At 45.8% G+C, this 20,189-nt stretch overlaps 1 protein-coding gene across 2 annotated transcripts in view; it reads left to right on the forward strand.

Moving 5' to 3' along the window:
• Nucleotides 1-20,189, forward strand: part of DPP6 (dipeptidyl peptidase like 6) — a 797,513-nt gene that overhangs the window by 760,785 nt on the left and 16,539 nt on the right. For both annotated transcript variants that reach the window (XM_058660636.1, XM_058660637.1), the window contains 2 exons: nt 16,258-16,356; nt 19,636-19,705. In XM_058660636.1, the coding sequence (XP_058516619.1) occupies nt 16,258-16,356; nt 19,636-19,705 (169 nt within the window). The remainder of the gene's footprint in view (nt 1-16,257; nt 16,357-19,635; nt 19,706-20,189) is intronic.

The raw sequence follows: 20,189 nt of genomic DNA on the forward strand, positions 1-20,189 counted from the left end.
CCTACCAATGATGACCCATATGCTTCGCTGTAGAGTCACCCCTGGTACCCTTTCATCTAGCTTCAAGTCAAGACTTGTGCCCAGGTTCTAGTTAAAGTAAAGGGCGATGAAATATGATTTGTTTAAAGAGATAACATTTCAAAAATTATCTTAAATAATGATCATTTTCTCCTAACTTCCTAAATAATTATTCAAAATTCATTGTTAAGCAATTGAGTAATTAAGGCAGTAATCTAGAATAGAAGAAAAAAGGCCAAAAAAATCGATGTCAGAGTGAAGGGGAGCAGATACTGGGAAGGCCTGCAAAGGCCCTTCCATCCTCCTCCTACGAACGGCTGGTTTGCTGTTGGCAACGCCCGCGTCGCCACGGAATCCGAGCTGAGCGGAGGGACTAGGGTTACACAAAAGACAATACGCAGAGAGCCAACACAAGACAACACGCAGTACACAGAATGCCGATCGATGACAGATTGATCTTTATTGCAACTCCAGGCTTTCTTTATACTCTTCTTAGCTCCTCCCAGTGTTTATCCAATCCTCTAGTGGCCACCCTAAATCCTCGAGTTCCTCCCAGTAGTGGCCACCCTAAATCCCTTGAGTTCCTCCCAGTGTTTATCCAATCCTCTAGTGGCCACCCTAAATCCCTTGAGTTTTATCCAATCCCCTGGCAGATAACTTGACAAATAGGAAGCAGGAACTTGCGGTTAATCCAGTGGCTAGATGTATCAGGCCAAAATTGCCAATCCTGTTATGCTCTGAGAAACAAGCTAAACTGTGGAGTTAATCCTTGGGAGACCGGGGCCTGCAGTTTGCCTAGTGACTGGTACACCTGCACTCAGCCTCATCTCCAGCCTCGCCGAGGCACTGTTGCAGAAAAGTGCAAGGTTTGGAGAACCGGTCCATGTATGTGATGGTGTTGTGAAACAGCTGGGTCCAGGTTCTTGTTTCCAATGCAGGAAGGAGTTCCAGTACTAGACATGTGCCAAGCAAGGTACAGTAGAGGCTTGCAGTTTATTTGCAAAGTACAAGTGCACATTCATGAAGAAGCCTACCATACTTGAGAGTGAGCTGTGCCCAGTGAGGTTGAGGGGCATTCTTTGTATGTTTGGAGGCATAGCAGGTGGTATCTGGGGTGCAGTTTGATATCACTCACTTTATGGCTTTTTAAAGAAGCATTGGAAGTGTTCTAGCCTCAGGTGTACAATGAGAGCCATACTGGTGTATTTGAGAGTCAGCTATGTTAATCATATTATAATAATATCAAAAATTAAAAGCTATAGATCATTACAGGGAAGTAATGACCAGCTATATTGGTGATTTTTTCAGCCAGTGCTCATTCTGGGCAGTGACTTTATGGAAATAACAGTTTTTCCAACACAAAGAGGGTGGAAGGGTTGGATAGACGAGGCAGAGTCACGGGGCGGGGGGGGAGGGGATTCTGAGCTCAGCCATCTCCTTGGCTGTACTGACAGGGCAGTGTCCCCTGAAGGATCCCAGGAGTGACTGCTTGGGTTTCACAATGCCCATTCACTCCACCCAACCACCCACATGCTCTCCACTCCAACAGGTGCAGCTGTGAAGAGTGTGCAGGAGGTTTAGCTACAGTAACGGGCTCAGGACACCTCCCCTATGGGTTCTAACAGACATGTGCCAGCGTAGCAGGACTGTGCAGCAACTGCCATGCCTGGACATCTCCGTAACTGTAGTTTTCACATAAAAATGCAAGTGTTACACAGAGCCTCAGCCATGGCCCCTTTTAATTAAGAAAATGGCATTCATTTTGAATATTTGTAACAATTTAGGGTTACTTGAATAATTTCCCCATATTTTATGATAGTTTGTCTTTCTTAAAAACCAAAGATCTGGTAAAAGGCTGAGTAGGTGTGTGGTGTAGTGAACAGAATTGTGCAACTGCCAGATTCCTGGCTTAGCTATCGCACTCCTATCTTATCAGATGCCTCCCTGGTGGAAGAGGACACAGGACTCTATGCACCATTTTTGCAGTTTGTTGTGACTCTACCATGGTTTCAAATGTGAAAAAAAAAAGTATCAGTGGTCCAGTAGAAAACACACAGCTGTTTCTGGGGACTTAACCATACAATGTCTGGTTGGTTCTTTTGCTGCTGCTGCTTTGTCAAGGTTACGAAGGGGGTCTCAGTCAAGGGATGAAATGTTCCAGAGTCTCTGATTCAGCAAGCTCTGCAGTGCCTACTTTTGAAAATGATTTGACTTTTGGAGCCTGAGAGCCCTGTGAGTCTCCTGTCCGTAAAATGCTGGATTAGTTCATCCTAGTTTTCCAAAACTGTGTAAATAAAAATGTAGCCTGCTGATAGCATAGATATAGAAGAAAAATATTTTATTTATTTATTAAAAACAATATGGTTGAGTGGGGTGGAGTATGATGCTTTGAAAGGGTTTAGATAAGAATTTACTAAATATTCTCCAGTGAGTGCAATATCCTCCATCTCCCAGTGTCCTCGGATGTTCGATTAATTCCACAGGGAAACCCAACAACTCTGTCCAGTCAGTGTTGACAGACGGAGACCCTAACTTGTTATCCACATTCCATGGAGGAGCTGCTTAAAGAAGCGCTATAGGAAGCATTTTATTGTGTGTAGTTGAGCTGTCACCTTATGACTTCAACTCCCAGTGGCCAAGAGATGGGACCCAGTAGAATAAAATGCCAAAAGAATTGCACAGGATGGCGTTAGTATGACATGTTGATGCCCCTTTCTTCTATGTGAAAGTTAGCAATGCATCAGTAAGGGAGACACCATCGTACCTCATCTCAACAAATTGTCTGACTAATAGGAAACTAGATAGAATTTCTATTCCATTGTGATGTGTGGCATTTATTTTACAAGGCTGTTTTTGAGGCTGTATTTGAACTTTGGTTTCCCTGTAGCTTAATTCAAAGTCCAGGAATATTACCCACTGCCCTTGTCTGATTCTCAATTCTCGTTGTCAGTAGAGTTTAGGGTTTCTCAGAAGACTGACTTGTCCCCTAGTTTTCACATGGGGAAAGAATGACTACATCTGGTTGAGTCATCTGTAACACCCACCCTCAAGGGTCAGTTTTACATTCGTACACTGTGGTTTGAGATGGCAGGTGGCAGGGAAACCTACCTGAATATCCACTCTTCTTTCCTTCTCGGTTCAGTACCTAAAATCCCATATTTCCATATTAATTCCAATGGATTTGTTTGTCATAGTTGCATGCATAAATATCATAAACATCACCTCCATTGACCATGTTTAATATAAACTCAAAGTAGCCATCACCCTCGCAAGTTAGAAGACACTCCTCTCTCACGTGAGCCCATGAGGGTCTTCACAGCTGCCGACGTATCCTTCCCATCCACCATTGCTTAGGTGGCAGTTCTCAGCTCAAGGTGGTGTAATGCTGTAAAATCTCTCATGTCTGCATTCCCTGCTGGAAGATGGGAGGTAGGGTGAGTCCAAGAGCTGGAAGTTTATCCCACTGATTCAGTCCCCTTTAGACCACCTTCCTACAAGAGACACCTATCACTTCCTAGCTACGATGAATGTTGGGAACTGTCTTTTATCTGGGGTCCTTGCCACATGAAATCGAGTGAGGATTTTGTTCCTAAATAGTGATAGGTGCTATAAAAGCTACTAAGGGACGTAGTGTGTGAATTTCCTGAGGATACTGTCACAAAGGCCCACCAACTGGGCAGCTTAAGCCACAGCAATGGATGGGCTCATGCTTCTGAGGCCACCTTCCTTCAGCACGGCTGCTTCCTTCTGAACTGGGAGGGAGCGGCCGGCCCCAACTTTTCTGTCCCAGTAGGACATGGTCCTGTTGGGTTAGCATCCACAAGAATGGCCTCTTCTCCAGATACCTTCCTAGGAAGGTCACATTTACAGATACTAGGAGTGAGAATTTCAGTCTGGGGGGATAGAGCTCAAATGAGAATATGTATCCAACCCAAGCTTCTATTTCTCCACACACTTGGTTCTCGTGTACCTGGTCATTCTGTTTCCATCAGTATCTCCTGGAAGACCTTGGGAATTCCTTCTCACCTATGACCCCATCATCCTGGCAGCCTGTAGTTTGGCCATATATACAAGGAAATGGGGGATGACTATATAGGGTTTCTTTGAGTAAGGGAGTCAGTGTGGTCCAAGTCTGCTCCATTGCCTGGAACCGCATCACCTAGACTCCTAGAGGTGCAGGGGAAGCTGTGTGTCCCAGATTATGGGAGGTCAGGCTCAGGTGGATACTGACATTCTCCAGCAGTGTAAGGAAGAAGAAGGTGCTGGATACAGATAGGGGAGCAGCGTGCTGCTTTTACCAGCTCCTCAAAGGAGTGGCTCATTGAGTAATTATTGATCATTTTTTGAAAGATCACTAGGTTCACATTGGCTTCTCCAATACAATCCAAGCAGGTAGTCTGCAGAAGGACAGGAGGGCACAGATGGCTCCAGTCTCCAGAACACTGGGCGGGGGGGAATCAGCCAAGGAAGGTTCTTCTACAGGATGCCAAAAGGAGAGAGGTCCTACCCAGGATCTAAGACAAGGGAAGGGACCAGGCTGGAGACCTGGCTCCCATATCTGAAGAGTTCAGAATGTGCTTAAGACCAATAGCAATACCTACAACAACCCAATCGCAAAGCACTTTCATCCACCCTGTGTTTTCTGGCTCCTCTCAGTATCGCTGTCAAGGAGGCAAGAAAGGCAACATCAGCTCCATTTTTAAATTCAGTGTGTCAGCAATCATGTCAGCACGTTATGTACCAATTACAGTGTTGGTCTTTGGGGGAGTCTTGGTCTGCTTGCAAGTACTAATTTAAACAGGATGCCAAAACCCTGACACTCTGGACATGAGCCCCAGGTTCCTTCTGCTCCACCTCGAGTGTCAGCACCTGTAGGAATTGGCCAGTCTTGAGCTCACCTGAAACTCAGAACTGAGAGTTGCAAGCCTTAAGTCCCCAGTCCAACGTTCTGAGCTCTCACCTGCAGGTATCAATGGGGTGTGTGTATGTTTCCTCCAGCAAGTTTAACTTTTGTTAGATCTCATGTTGTCTCCTGGAGCTTCACAACCCAGCCCACCCCTGGCTGTGTCCGCCTGCAAAAACTCACTCTGTGCTTTCATTCTGTCTGTCAAATTGGTGCATCCCCAGCCAGAGGGAAGGTGCCTGGTCCACCCGCCTGAGCAGTGATACCTTGTCCTCATTGGTACACCATGGCTGCATCAAAGCCTCCCTGCGGCCTCTGTGGTCAGTCAAAGATCTACAGCACGTGGGTGGATGTACATCTGAGGCTGGCAACAAAGTCACTGTCAGGCTGATGCGTCACAGGCCGGCCTTGAGCCTCAGGTCGCTGTCAGATCAGTTGCATGCTTTCATGATTGCAAAGAGCACTGGAAAGCTTCCAGCAGCTGTACAAAGGCGTGAGGAGGCAGCTGCATGAAAGCATGGACAGCCCCACCCGTGGTTCTGCAGCATTAGAATTCCACCAAAGTCCACCCTCCTTGCCCTGACTCTGCTTGATGCTATGTCGTGAAGCTCTTAGGTAAACGGATCCCTGTCGGGAGCCAGGAAAAGACCTAGAAGTCTCTGGAAGCAACAGCAACCACAGGGGCCCAGGCAGCACCGCTGGAGCACAGATTCTGGCTGGGAACAGGTTTAAATACTTCATATGTGTTAACTCATAATTTGATCCTCAGCTGCCTCTGAGACTGGAGTTGTTTTTATTTCCATGTGACAGCTAATAAAGAGGCATGAGAGCCCCAGTGGTATGCCCAAATGCCAACTATAGCTTGACTCCCTTTTAAAAAATTGGAAATGTACCATACTCCGAAGTCCAAAACTCAATTCCTAACACGATGCCACAAGTGAAAAATTGCACATGTGACCTCATGTAACAGGACATAGTCAAAACAAAGGCTCACTTAGAGTGGCGTGTGATCCAGTGGTCAGACACTGCATAAGCCGCATTGGAGGGTCTGAGTTTGAGTCCTGGCTCCACTTCACGTCCTGCTGCTATGCACCCTTACAGCACCAGGAGAGGGCTCAAGTGCGTGGATTCCTGCCAACTACATGAGACACCCGGATTGAATTCCCTGTTCCTAGCTTTGACATAACCCAGTCCTGGCATAAACCACCAGACCAGAGTTCGTGCACTCTCTCTGTCTGCTTTTCAAAGAAGAGGAAGTAAATAAATTGTTAATGCTAGCACACTAGAAGTCATGTGTAAAGTTATCTTCCGGCTATGTGTGGGGGATATATAGATATATAGAGACCACAAGTGGATTCAAGTGTTCAGGTATCTCATTCCTAATCTACAGACATTCAAACATCTGAAAAATCCATAATCTGAAACACTTCCGGTCCCAGCATTTTGACAAGGGATTCTGTATCTGTGATCATTCTCTGCTCATTTGCCTGGCTGTCGGGGAGGTTCGGGGAGTGACCTCCCACTTCCCCCCGGCTGTACTCTCACGGAGCAAATGGACACCCCCTCTTCCCTCAGAAGGCTTCTCCCTCTCACAGCCTGCTTGGTCTGTGATTCAGCTGTCGGGAGAGTCCACAGCCGGAACCTCTTGCCACACAGAGAAGCCTCCCACATCACTGGAACAGATCAGCGTGAAGACTCCTGGAGTCAAGTACTCTGCTTCCATTAGAAAGACATTCAGCCTCCATGTGCAGGCTGGGGTTGGACCCTGTGCACTGGAAGGACTGAGCCTTGCACTCGCTGCACACTCAAATGACAACCTCTCATCCTCTGCACCCTCAGCCTGCCAGCCATCATTCCGTCTTCAGTGCAGCTGACACAGCCATTCAGTAGGCTGTATCAGCTCAGCTTGGAGCTTGGCACAGAGTATCACTGTCCACTCATTTAACAGCTATGTGAAGAAAAATGACTTCAAACAAGCCACTCAAGATACAGAACAAAGTTCAAGGCTGAGACAAGAACCTAGTCCACCTGCTCCTGACCATTAAGCTATACCAGGTGCCTGGCAAGGGGAATTTCCAGGACTGTGAGTGTCCCAGTCTTGGCATCATTGTCACCTAGATAATGCATTCACCAAAGCATCCCTTGGAGAGTACTCTAATATTGATGTTGATGATGAAGTGCTGAGTCTTCATGATGCTTGCATCTCAAACAGATCTTCCTCCTCATTTGGGCAGCTTTGGAAACCCAGGCGTTATGCCTATGACCAGGTTACATGAAGGCAGGCCAACTCCAAGACAGGTGATTCTCAAGCAAACTATGGGAAGTTTTGACAGGCTGTGAAGGTGTGGATGCTGTCTGTTCCTCAAACAACCAGAGGGCACAGCATTGAGGAAGGCCAGGGCTGGGCAGCAGGTGAGGCTGTGGAAGATGGGGAGCCTCAGTTGGTGGGGAAGGCTCACCCTGTCACTCTATCCTGCCCCTGCTTTAAAATGTGAAATTACTGTTTCAGAGTGCTTTGTCCTTTCTGCTCCTCCCCTCCCCTGACCCTAGAGCCACCCTGGGAATATTTGACTTTTTTTCTCCTTTAGAAAATCTTATATGCAAACAGAGCCTGCAGGGTGTTCACAGATGTGACTCTGAATTATTTAAAAGCTGTTTCCTTAAGAATGTAATTATGGTTGGAATCAAAGTATACTCATTTGGAGCCTGGGTATTCAAACAACTTAGATATTGGGATATAAAGCTAACAAAATCACAGTTAATACATTTCTGCTTTAAATGTAAATATGGAGGGAGTGCAACTTAGATACGTAGATGGCAATGCCATGGGTGAGAGCTGTAATTACCTAGCAGCTTACCACACAGCTCTGCTGTCTCCCAGAGAAAATTCATGGGTTTGCAGAGTAGAAAACTTATAATGTGTGCCCGTTGACAACACCCCATGGTGTCTTGAAAGTGTATTCATGAACTCTAAATTACCAGGCTGTTCTTTTACCACTCCTTGATCAGCGTGAAAAGATTCATTTCTCTCCCTCCTACTCACTTCAGCTGAATATTTATTAAGGAGCAAAACCAGCTCCTCCAGCCAACTGGCACCAAGGCAGTTTGATGAAATTGCACCACACCCACACTCTGTCTTGTGCCTCAGTTCCTTTGCAAAGGCTGGTGGGGGAGCTGTACCTGCTCCTCCTCACGGCACCCCCCATCTTCTCCCTGGATCCTCTCAAGCGCTTGATGCAGATTCAAGGCTTTGAGAAGCCAAATGATGTCAGAAATCCTACAACTAGGAAGGACCCATGATGTGTGCCGAGTAGTGTGGCCCTTGCCCTGTAGGGCCTGAGAGTGCAACAGTAAGACTTCCTTGTTAGGAAGACCTGTCCCAGGCACTGAGTGACGAGTAGGATAAAAACGTGCCACAGCGCAGACAGAGGGCTGGCTGGAGGCGGTAGTTCAGATAATGCAGATGAGAGTTCAAATCCGCAGGGTGCGACTGGTCAAGGGCTACTCTGTGAAGATGCTGAAGGGGGAAAAGAAGAGAAAAGTGGAAAAGGGGGCTTTACCAGCTGACACTGGAAATTACAGTTTGTAAATGCACTTCAGTGCAGGGCGAATATGGCAACTGCTGACACTGGCTGACAACAAGTTTATTTCAGAATGGAAATATTTTGCTATCGGCTGTGAATCTCTTTAGTGTGGCTCTTCAAATTAAAGGGAATCTTCAGGTGACAACTTAATAATATGCAAGAGGGTGTGTGATGTTTCAAAAATCCTCATCCTGATCTGCTAGTCTAATTGGAATGTCTTCTGAGACCTCAAATGCCTGGGTCTTCTCTGGGCAGAACAGGAGCAAGCATGCTGTCAGTGGCACTCTAAGGGTGCAACAGCAACAGCTTCATGGATGCTTTCTGTCCCACAGGGGTAACGCGCTGCCTTCCACTGTGGGGGTCAGCAGCCTGGAGCCCTGACTTTCAATAAGTCATCAGGACATGAAAGGGCCCACACACAGCCATGGGAGCCACTGAACACAGTGTCTTCAGAGATAACAATCAACACTGGGCCAGATAGCTTCATAGTTAAGATGCCTGTGTTCCCATATGGGAGTGTCCCAGCTTTGGTCCCCAACTGGAGCTTCCTGTGCAAGAAGACCTTGAGCAGCAGTAGATGGTGATTCAGTTGAGTCCCCGTGACTCAAGAGACCTGCACTGAGTGCTCTCTCTCTCTCTCTCTCTCTCTCTCTCTCTCTCTCTCTCTCTCTCTCATTCATCTTTCCCACTCTAAAGTAAAAACAAGAATCCAATTCCAAACGTATTGCCTCAAGCCTAGCCCTATGTCTTGGTCTTGGTACATCAGGCAACTTGACATATAACCCTCACAGTTTTCAAATATTTTAAGGAGAAATTTGGCAGCCAAGGAAAGCAAGCCTTATTATAAAGTGGCATCTGAGTGAATCATGGCCCATGGAGAGGCAAGCTGAGTCCCTGCTAGTTTTACGAGGTAATCTCCTAAAAGAACTTTAAAAAAAACAGGTACCCCTTTCTACAAACCTGAAGTCTGTACCTAAAGTTTTCCTCATCAGTTTAAAGAGCCAGACATGATATATTTGTGTATATGACAAAATGTTATCATTTTAAAATTAAAATCATTACATAACACTTTGCTTTATAAATGTTGTGGCAATTTGATGCCTACCATCATCCATTTGAAACATTTCTTGAACGAATTTTTCTGTAACAAGTTTTTACAACCTTTCTCTCCCTAGCTCAAACTTTATCCCACTTGTCAGCTTCTCCACCCCAACATGCGCCCTACTGTCAGGCAGGCTTGGAAAGGTCTTATTCGTGTCTTCTCTTTTATTCCTTACAACCGTATGGCACAATTGCTCCCTGTTTTCTTATTCATCAAAGTATTGTAATTATGAGTACTTCACCTCTAAACAACAATAACATTTTGAAGCATCTCTTTGTCACATAAGTGTCTCTTATCTTTTAACCCATATGAATAGCCAGATCGTATTCTTTCTAGCACAAGACTGTGTTGGCCACAGTATGTTTCTGTCTGTGCTTCCTTTTGGTAACTGCTTCTCTTTGGTTTTGTAGGAGCTCAGAAAATGCATTCCCATGAATATAGGGAGGTGGGGGAGATTTGTTATAGCAATATCACTGATTTTGAATTCCTGTTTCCCCCAAAATTGTGTCCCATCTATCATTAAAATTGTTCTTACGGATCTGTCTACTGTCACTCAGGAAGGTCCCTTTAGTTTGTTCACATCCAAGGTCTAGGAGATGACTGAGCGTCCTGGCCAGTTGGTGGGTTTCTCTGAGCTAAACTGGCCTCAGTGGCCCCTCATCCTTGCTTCAGGACCCACTTTTGGGGCCCACCTTTGGGCAAGACTCATGAGGAGCAGGAAGGGGTCCCAGAGTCCTGCCTTTGCTTGTGACAGGTGCATAAGACCACAGTGGAAAGGGCAGGGGAAGAAGCAATACTGCCTTGCAGCTCATCCCAGGCGTGTTCACTCTCAGCACATTAGCTGATGGGTACATGTGCACACAGAGGGCTTCAGAACAGGGTCTGTGTACCTGGTGTATCATTCAACCACAGGAGTATACACTCAGACTTTCTGGAGGAGTGGGGATGAGCAGGTTTGCAGACAGCTGCATTTTAGACCTTAGGTGGGACAGTTGAGCAAGTAAAGTGCAAAGTGCCACACACTCTTCCAGAACATCTGCAGGTACCTTTTCCTCTCTCCCAGCAACCTTAGGGCAAGCTGCTGGCTTCACTTTCCAGTGACAACTCTCGGGGACTCACAGAGCACCTACACATTGTCCACTATGACAGCTGCTGCTCCCATCACTAAGTGAGAATGAAGATAATCTATTTCATGGGAGGCCATACATTTTGCTACATGCAACTCACAACTCCTCCAGCATCAAATACCTGCCACCTGCCTAGCATGATGCTAGAAGGACCAAGGTAAATGCCATATAAGTGCGCCTTGCCTTTGAGTTAAAATTTTACCCAAATAAAAAAAGAGATGTGCTAAAGAAGAAGAGGAGGAGTAGGAGGAGGAGGAAGAAAAAAGAAAATGAAAAATCAGCTATTACCTCAATTGTGTCTTACTGACTCCAAGAATGTTCAAGTTCAGGGCAAAGATATCCATGTAAGGAGATTCTAAGACTCAGTGTAGGCTCTGGGTCTAGACCTAGTTTTTGGTCCTTCAGAGGGACATAGCCATAGGTGGACAGAGAGCACCTGTAGTGAAATAATCAGTGAGCATTGCAGGCAGGAGGCCCCAGAATAGGGATAAATGAAGAAAGCAAGCAGACATCAATCCAGGAAGGCCTGGACTACAAAGGGCCCAGAAAACCCAAGCAGCAGAGGTCAGAACAGACCATCAGATGGGTCTGTGCATGTACACACAATCCTGCCAATTGACTTCTTGTAGAAGTATGAAAAAGGAACATGCTGCTTCCCCTGTTTACATCAGATGAGTATAATTTGTATTAAGATCTGGTCACTAATTTTCCAAAATTTGGCACCCTGGTGATTCCACCAAGTCCTTATACTGCATAGCCGTGTGGAAGTGTGTGGTTTGGAACAGCCCGTGGGTCACACAGCGAAGAAAGCAACCCTTGTGAGAGGCGCTCGTCTCTGCGGTCTCACTGTGTCCAGATCTGATAATAGCTAATTCCACCCAATATTAGAGGGGGCTCACATTTAATTAAGGAGTGGCCATTTGTATGCTCCAATCTGGAGGTCCCCACTGCCCTGGAGGCAAAAGATGAATCCTTCAGGGAGTATGCCAATCTTTTCTTATTTCTCTGCTGAGCTCCTGCCCTCTTTGAATGCAATTATGGGAACAAATAAAATGGCTTAACTCAACTCCCCTGTGAGACAGTCAGCTCTCTGCTGATAAAACCAGTTGTGTGGGCAATCATTAAATGAGAAATCTAATATTTAACTAAATTTAATAGTCTGTTGCTTTGGTGCTTTGCTGTGAAGGGTGGGATTTCAATAGAGAGGAAGGAGCTATTCAAATGCAGTCTGTGTGGTAGTGAGCATTTTTAAGACAATGTGTGTTCCTGCATGAAGCCAGAACATAGAGTCCAGGAACTGTTAACAGGGTCTTTTGGGACAAAGTGTGTGTCCTCATGAGCTCTAGGGAAACTTAACTAAGTAGGCAGCAAAACAACATATTGTACCCCTGAGTTTGAAATTTGTCCTTCTTGTTCAACATCTGAGATTACAGAATGATGCCAGAAACATCCAAACTCAGGGGCATCTATGTGGGGATAAAAAAAAAAAAAAAAATTTAAGAAATGGCGAGAAAGCCTGTCCCGGTCCTCCTTTGTTTTGAAATGCTATGGTCCTTGCACGGTGGGGGGTGGGGTGGGGGCTTGTGAGCAGCATCACCTCCCCAGCTGGAAGTCTCTGGCAAGCCAGTGGTGAGGGCCCCCTCCTTGTTCCCATGCTGCAGGTACTCTGCCTCTGCTCTTGCTGATTGCAGGTCTTCTGGAGTTTCCATTCCTATCACGTGACCTACAGCTTGGCAGGTGGAAAGGCAAAACAGGCAGATTTTCTGAGGGTCATTGTTGATCTCAACTAGTGTAAGACGTCAAGATCACAAAAGAGAATCCCTCCGCTGCTCTCCTGTTAACAAGCTTGGGTTTGTGTACTGTTGATGACCTACCTCATAATTCCAGCATTAATTGAATAGTCCCATACAAATATCATGAGTCTTCCAAGCACCGGGAAGTTTTTGGCCCATTTAATAAAAGGTTTCTTTGATTTCATGATTGTTTGCTTTGTGCATACAACCGTGGTTAATAGCCAGGTCTGTTTCATCAACTCCTGACATTCAAGAGTCTGAACCTCAGAGACATCTGAGATCTTTGGGCTTTCTGGAACCCTCAGGAGGGCCTCTCTATCCTATTTAATTTCTCTGAGACCTTTCTTGGGTTATAGCAGAAGGGCCTTGTGTGAACAGGGGGAAACACTGGGGTGGAAACACAGATGCAGCTGCTGTCCGAAGATGCTAGTTTCAGACATGCCTGGGATTTCCACAAACAGATTTACCCGGGTTCCAGAAAAGGTGGTTGCATTTTGTCGCTAAACGGAATTGCACGCTGATGCCCTGGGATAATTCAGCCAAATAGGTAAACTCCTATATTTTGTGTTAAATTGATTCTGAAGAGGTTGAAGCAATGTCTGAAGCAGGGGGAGGTCACAGTGCCTCGTCGAGGAGGTGATAGCTGCATCCTAAGAAAGAAATTAGCAAAGAATATTCCAAACATGGTGTAGCAAAGCTCCCTGAGGCAGCAAAGAACCTGGCAAATGTACTTCTTTTCATTATCATGTGCTGCTCCCTCTAGTCTTCGTGCCTTACAAATGTGACTAGAGCATGAATCATACAGTCTCACAAGCCAATACCAATTAAGTGATCATATACGCTTAGAGCATGGCATTAAAGAACTGCAGTTATTTTTAAAAAAAAATACTCGATTTGATTATGCTATATGGCCAGGACAAAACCAGGCCAGAGTAAGGTGCTTCTTCTGGTTCTCCCGTATGAGTGGAAGGAAACCAAACACGTGGACCATATTTTACTGCCTTTCTCAGGCCATCGTCAGAAAACTGAATTGGAGATAGAACAGCCAGTACATGCACGGGCATCCATATGGGTTGCTGGTGTTAAAGGCAGCAGCTTTACCTGCTGCACCACAGTGTCATGCCCAGGCCTGAGGTCATTTAGAGTTAGCACAGTGAGCTCCGCTTTGATCCGTGAAGAATAGGGACCACAGTGTGAACCGGGCTATGAGTGTGTGTGCCACCCTGCGGTAGAGTGTCGGAGTTGGAGAGTCCCCTTCAACAGCACTGCCGCATACACTGCCTGCAGTCAGACAGCTGTGCTCCCCTGCTGTCTGCAAGGGACATTGTCTCCTGCATGCTACACAGTGCTCGTGATCTTGCCCAGTAGTGGTCTAACTAGATTTTTTACTATTCTAACTATCTGAATACCAGTTTTACCCTTTCTCCTCTTATCTTTACATCAAAGCGCAGGGTTCCCATGTATGTTGAACAGCTTGCAAGTCCGGTTTTGTTTGATTTGCTTCTCACATGCACTGGGAACTTTCACTCGCCTCTGTTCCTAGAAATGTGCCAATCCTGCTCGAAACAATCGTTAGGATCCTGAATCATGTTGATGCTGAGTGCAGTGCCACTGATTAAAAAAAAACCACTCACTGCCGGAGTCTGCTTTTTGGAGTGATAACATAACCTCCAATTTTCTGTGAGAAATGCACACCCACCTAGTAGGTTTTTTAAAAAGGGAAGTTATTATGAAAGAATGTTTTAACACTCATATCATTTTATTCTGTAAAACAGCTGTGAGTTACAGCAGTTTCAAGGTGATTTGGTCAACTAAAGGTATGTTTCCTTGCAGGTGAAATTTCGTTTCTTGATGAACTACAACTTGGACTCACATGTACTCTGGAGAAAGGAAGGGAATCAGATGGTTTTTGTTGCATGTCAGTTGAGGAAATTAGATGTAATGATTACTTCAGGAAATTAATGAAGTGGTCAATAAGGAACTTTCTTACAGCTGAGAATATGTATAATAAGGGCATGTATGTTACTGCAATATAAGGAATAAAACACCCATACATCTAAGCTACCAGCACAGAATTATGCTGGTCTCACTGCATTGTAAATGTGGCTCTTGGGACTTCAGCGCTGATGAATGTGATCAAGGTCACTGCAGGTCAGCTAACCTTATGTGGAAGACAAGTGTTATACTGGACCAGCCAAAGTACCCTGGTTACCCCAGTGTCAGCCTCAAGGATTACAACTGTTCCAAGAGGAACAGATCCGTTTTAACCAGATGACAAACCAAGTGAGTCAAAGACTGTTTCCAAATTAATCAGTTTCTTTCAGTGTATACAAAAGCAGAATAAGCAAAAGGAATATGAAAAGAAAGAAACAAGATTAGATGGGAAAGAAAAACTACTCAAGCTGAGAGTGCTAATAAGGAACCACAACACCATACGTTCAACAGGCCCAGGAAAACCCACCTTCAATGGAGTACTCAACAGTTCCAGGTGTGGGATCCTGTCACGCTATCAACAATGAAGTACAGGGCTTCTCGCTGTCGGAGTCTCATGTAGCCCAAGTGGATGGTCTCAGGGAACAGAGGCACCAGGAGACTCACATGGCACTGTTAGGGCAATTGTGTTTATTCCCTCAATGGCAACATTGGAGGGAACAGTCCCAACTTTCTCATCTACATATTGGCTCTCATTTCTCCATGTGGCTATCAGTCAACCAGTACGCGGTAACAGGACTCCACACAGCCAATCAACAGAGGCCAATGTGACTACCAGTCAGTCAGTGTGAAGCCAGAAAGGGTCTCCCTGGCTGTCAGCCAGCCTTTGGTCTCAGTTATAGCTTGTGTTAGAAGGAAGAGCTCGAATGGAGTTAGTACCATCCAAGTGCAGTCGTATTAGTAATAATTAAATACCAATTATGGGAATCATAACACAGAAAAACACAGATGACAACAGTGAGGATTCTACATCCATTTCTAAAGAAATTTAACAAAGATAACACTCTCCTTCCCTTCCCTGGTAGTATGACCACCAGAGTTAATGTACTCTTAAAAAGAGTAACCTTGGGCCTGGTGGCATGGCCTAGCGGCTAAAGTCCTCACCTTGAATGCACCAGGATCCCCATATGGTCGCTGGTTCTAATCCCAGCAGCTCCACTTCCCATCCAGCTCCCTGCTTGTGGTCTGGGAAAGCAGTTGAGGATGGCCCAATGCATTGGGACCCTGCATCCGTGTGGGAGACCAGGAAGAGGTTCCTGGCTCCTGGCTCTTGGCTTTGGATCGGCACAGCACCGGCCATTGTGCTCACTTGGGAAGTGAATCATTGGATGAAAGATCTTCCTCTCTGTCTCTCCTCCTCTTTGTATATCTGACCTTGCAATTAAAAATAAATAAATCTTTAAAAAAAAAAAACTTCAGCTTAAAAAAAAAGAGTAACCCCAAGATAAAATACATCAAAACCCAAACATGTCAAAAATGTCATCAAATATGCAGAGGGAAAGGGGAAATGTTAGTGTAATGGAGAAAATCTTCTATCTTCCCAAGACTCTGGTGTGAGCCAGCACCTCTCTCACGTGGCCTGAACGACTCCTCCAGCGTCTCAGGCTCATGGTCCACACAGCAGGAACGATACTGAAACGGTGCAGTGCTGGAGTTAGGTGCAACGTGTCTGAGCACATGGAAGCCCTGGTTTGGATACAGTAAGTGGTTGCTGAAGCTCAATGACTTTCTCTTTCAGAAATCTTTGACCTGGAAACAAATGAACATGTGCAGAAGGCCATAAGTGACCGACAAATGCCTATAATAGAATACCGGAAGATTGAGATTGATGACTACAGTAAGTAGGACATTTTTCCCTTTGAAAAAACAAAAAGAAAAAAGAGAAAGCACCTACTCTGAGACTTTTCAAGCCTGGTGGCTCTCAGTTGCTGGGCACAGACAGCTCTCCAACATTACGTGGCAGAATTGTGCCCCAAGGCTTGTCCCACGCTAAGCTTGCTAGTGACAAACAAGAAAAGGTAGAATGAAGATTTTATTTCCTGGGAGGCCCCATAAGGTAGGTAAAATCTCAGACGCAATCCTCCTTCAGACACATCATCATTGAGGGAAAATGTCTTCCCTCTAGAAGTCCTCTCTCTGGGCTGGTTGATATCCTGAACACTTTATCACATCACCTCTAAATGGCCTGAAGTGGAGGCATCTTTGCAACTGGAAACATACATAATGATAGGTTAGGATAGATTTGTGTGCTGTGACAACCTAAGAAACAGCTGTCACTCAGCCTGTCTTTCTGTCTGACTCCTTATTCCCTTAGTTTTGCTGAGCACCAACTCTCTGGTAGGCAATGCAAACTCCCTAAGTCTGGTAGGAAAGTGACACACAGATCCAGGAGCAGGGCAGAGTCCTCACAGCTTCACCCTGACCGCAGCGCAGAAGGTTTCCAACTCAAGCCAGCCACCCTTGAAATCCTAAAGGGCTACTATAAAATGCCCTCAAAAGAGACCCCTCTTGTTCCCCAGAACTCCATGCTCCTCCAGACTTTCCCACACTTGTTGATTGGACCCTCTTGTTTGCTGATTGGTTGATATCAAATAACTCAGACTTCAAAACTCAAAGTTGCCTTTGAGTCCTTCATTGACATCTGTATACCCATTAGCTCTGAGGTTGTAAAAGGGTTTGCCCTCTGGTGTAAACTCACCAACTGCTAGTAACTGCCAGAGCTCTTGTTGGAGAGGAGGTGGTGACCAGGGCTACATGGGAGAAGTCTGCCAGGATTGATCACAATCGCTGAGCTGAGGCAGCGAGGGAGGAACTGCAAACCTTGCATGTGCTATTCCTGCACCATCTCGGTAACTCTTTGTCCTTTCCCTTACAAAAGGGTGCTGGCTAAGCACCTTGATCAGTGTGCCCTGGCATCTTTGCAAGCATCCCCTGTGCCCAGCAGCTTAGAAAAGACACAGCCACTTCACAGACTATACACTGCCAAGAACAGAGACCAAGACTTACCTCTGTAAAACAGACTCCAGTAGGATGTGCTGTCAAGCTCCTGGCTTGGAGCAAAAGAAGATGGCTCTCAAATTCGGAGTCTTAGAACACACTGGAGTCATGTGGGATTTGAAGGCGGCCTGGAGGCAGTGTTAAGTTGGCGTAAAGGAAGACAGAGTGCACTTCAGAAGAGGTGAATGGGCGTTTAGGCAAGGCTGAACAAAGCTTCTTGTGGGTGAGTTGAGCAGCTGCCCTGCACTCCCACCCATAGAGAGCCCCAGGGTGTGACCAGTGAAGCCACTCCGATGGTCACTTCCTATGCCACTGGACAGAGCACTCGGGTTGCATTACTTAGACACAGAAATTCACTTTCTATTAGAACTTTTCCAAGCATTGCTAGAAAGATGTGAAGTTCCCTTGTGATCCTGTAGGTGATCTCTCCACCTCTAAAAGTCAGAGAAGTACAGAAATATAAGTGGCAAATCCCCTCAACCTAAGTTCTTTTTAAAATATCCCAAATGCGGCCCCTCTGGGGAAGGACATCATGAGAGTAATGAATAGGGACATAGGGAGAGATCTGCAAGAAAAATTAACTGGGGGAAAAGAACAGAAATGAAGATTCTAACAACCTAATTGGACCAAGAATCTGTCTGTGCTGGTGGGACTATCACGCCACCGTGTCTCTGAGCCTACCACAATTTTCTCACATTGCTGCTCCTACCCATCCTTCCACAAGATCCCTTTCTGAGTGCCTTAACCCAAGCCTTACTACTCATTTCTGTGCCAATAACATTACGCTGGAGGGCATTGTGAGGATGTGTGAATGTCACTCCCTCTAAAACATGCACAAATATCCTGTGTTCCCACCGTTACCTGCTCTCTCTAGCATGGACTTGTTTGAGAGGTCAACAGAGAGGAATACAAGGAGAGAGGTCGCAGCTGCAAGTGCAGGGACTGGCATTGCAAAGCCATCCCTGAGCACCAGGAGAAACCTGGTTCATGTCAGCACTGTGGCCTGTTTTTGTTTTGTTTCTTCCCTCGTCAGTGCGAGAGGCCCAGGCTTTCTTTGGAACAGTGAGCAGCCTACAGGACAAGCTCCCTAGAGGATGTTCAGCCAATCAGGCCACACTTTCAAAGTCTGCCCTTGGGTTTGACAGTGGCAGAGAACAACCCAGGCCATGCTTTATGGATATTTAAATGATAAAATCCAGTGCCTGCCTTTCTGCCATTGATCCAATTTGCAAGCTATTAACATTCCACCCAAATCAGTGATGAGATGCTGTGACCAGCCAGCTTAGAGTGTGTCTATATAGCGATTGTATGGAAACCTCAGTAATTCCAATTTAATTGCTGTGCCTTTGGTAATCTGGGTTGTGGGTAACACCAATAAACAAATTCTAACTTAGGCGTGAAGGTTTGTCCTGGAGGAAGACTGAAGGAGGAGGGGTAGAAAAAACTGATGAGGCAATATTTTGAGTTGAGGTTTTTAATCCCTTTCCTTCCAAATACCGGATTTCATTGCTCCCAAGAACCACATCTGATGACCGTGGTTTCCACAGACACAGTGGGGTTGTAACAATTCCTTCCATGTGGTCCCAACAGTTACACACTAACAGAAACCTGTAGACAGTGAGTTGGGCAAGGCCTCCTAGCTTTTTGCAGGAATGTTCTCCGTGGCTTTCCTACTCTCTCCCAGGTCTCACCCTCTATTTCTTTGTCTCTTCCTCTTTCCATCCTTGCTGCTCAAAGTATCTGTCGCAGATGTGTGGGCAACATAGCAGCTGGAAGAGAAGGAGCACAAGACATGAGACATTCCGTTGCACATTGCAGAGGTCATGCTTCATGCATGGATTTTTGCTGCTCACTAGCTCTGGTGGTGGCCTAGTCTTCTCAGTGTGCTCCCATCTAAGCTTCAGGTGGAGAAGCTAAGCCTTGTTGCAATTGCGTGACTTGCCCAAGGCCACCAACCCTGCAAGCCACAGTCACTGAGATGGAATGCTATGCTGCTTTCTTCCTGGGAACTTCAACCACGCCTCCCTTTCATGCCCTTGAACATTCCCAACCCTGCTGATGCAGACACCTCCAGGTCCAAACTGTCCCTAACCTGTTTCTGTGTTCTAACTCTCCTTAGGCTTGCCAATGCAGATCCTGAAACCAGCAACCTTCACAGACACTACCCACTACCCTTTGCTCCTCGTGGTGTGAGTATTTTGGTCTCGTTCCTTGTTGGGCTGCCTCCTTTGGGACTTAGGAAGCTATTAGGGAAAGATAAAAGAGATGACGTTGCTTCAAACTAAACACTGAAGAAAAAAATAGTCCATCAACCTGTGTTAGATTCTTTCCATGTATCTTGGAGGTCCCCAGAAGTTAAAAGAGAAAGGGGCATGTGCAGTGTGCTTCAGGACAGTCGGCTACAATGAAAAAACTCAAATGGCAGGGATCATTCAATAGTGCTTGGCAAAGATTTCAGAAATAATCACAAAAGTAGATCAGAAAGGACCACACTTTACAAGACAGGCTAGCCCTGGTTATGATAAGTACATAGATCCCACCAGTATCTTAGATCCAAGCCTCAGCAATGTCTTAGGCATTGAGCAAGCTGACTTCTCACCAAAATAGCATCTCTAGCTATTTCCCCGAATACTGACTACATAAGGGCAAACCAAAAGCTATTTCCACTATCCT

The sequence above is a fragment of the Ochotona princeps genome, chromosome 2, assembly GCF_030435755.1.
Source record: "Ochotona princeps isolate mOchPri1 chromosome 2, mOchPri1.hap1, whole genome shotgun sequence".
Taxonomy (NCBI): Eukaryota; Metazoa; Chordata; class Mammalia; order Lagomorpha; family Ochotonidae; genus Ochotona; species Ochotona princeps.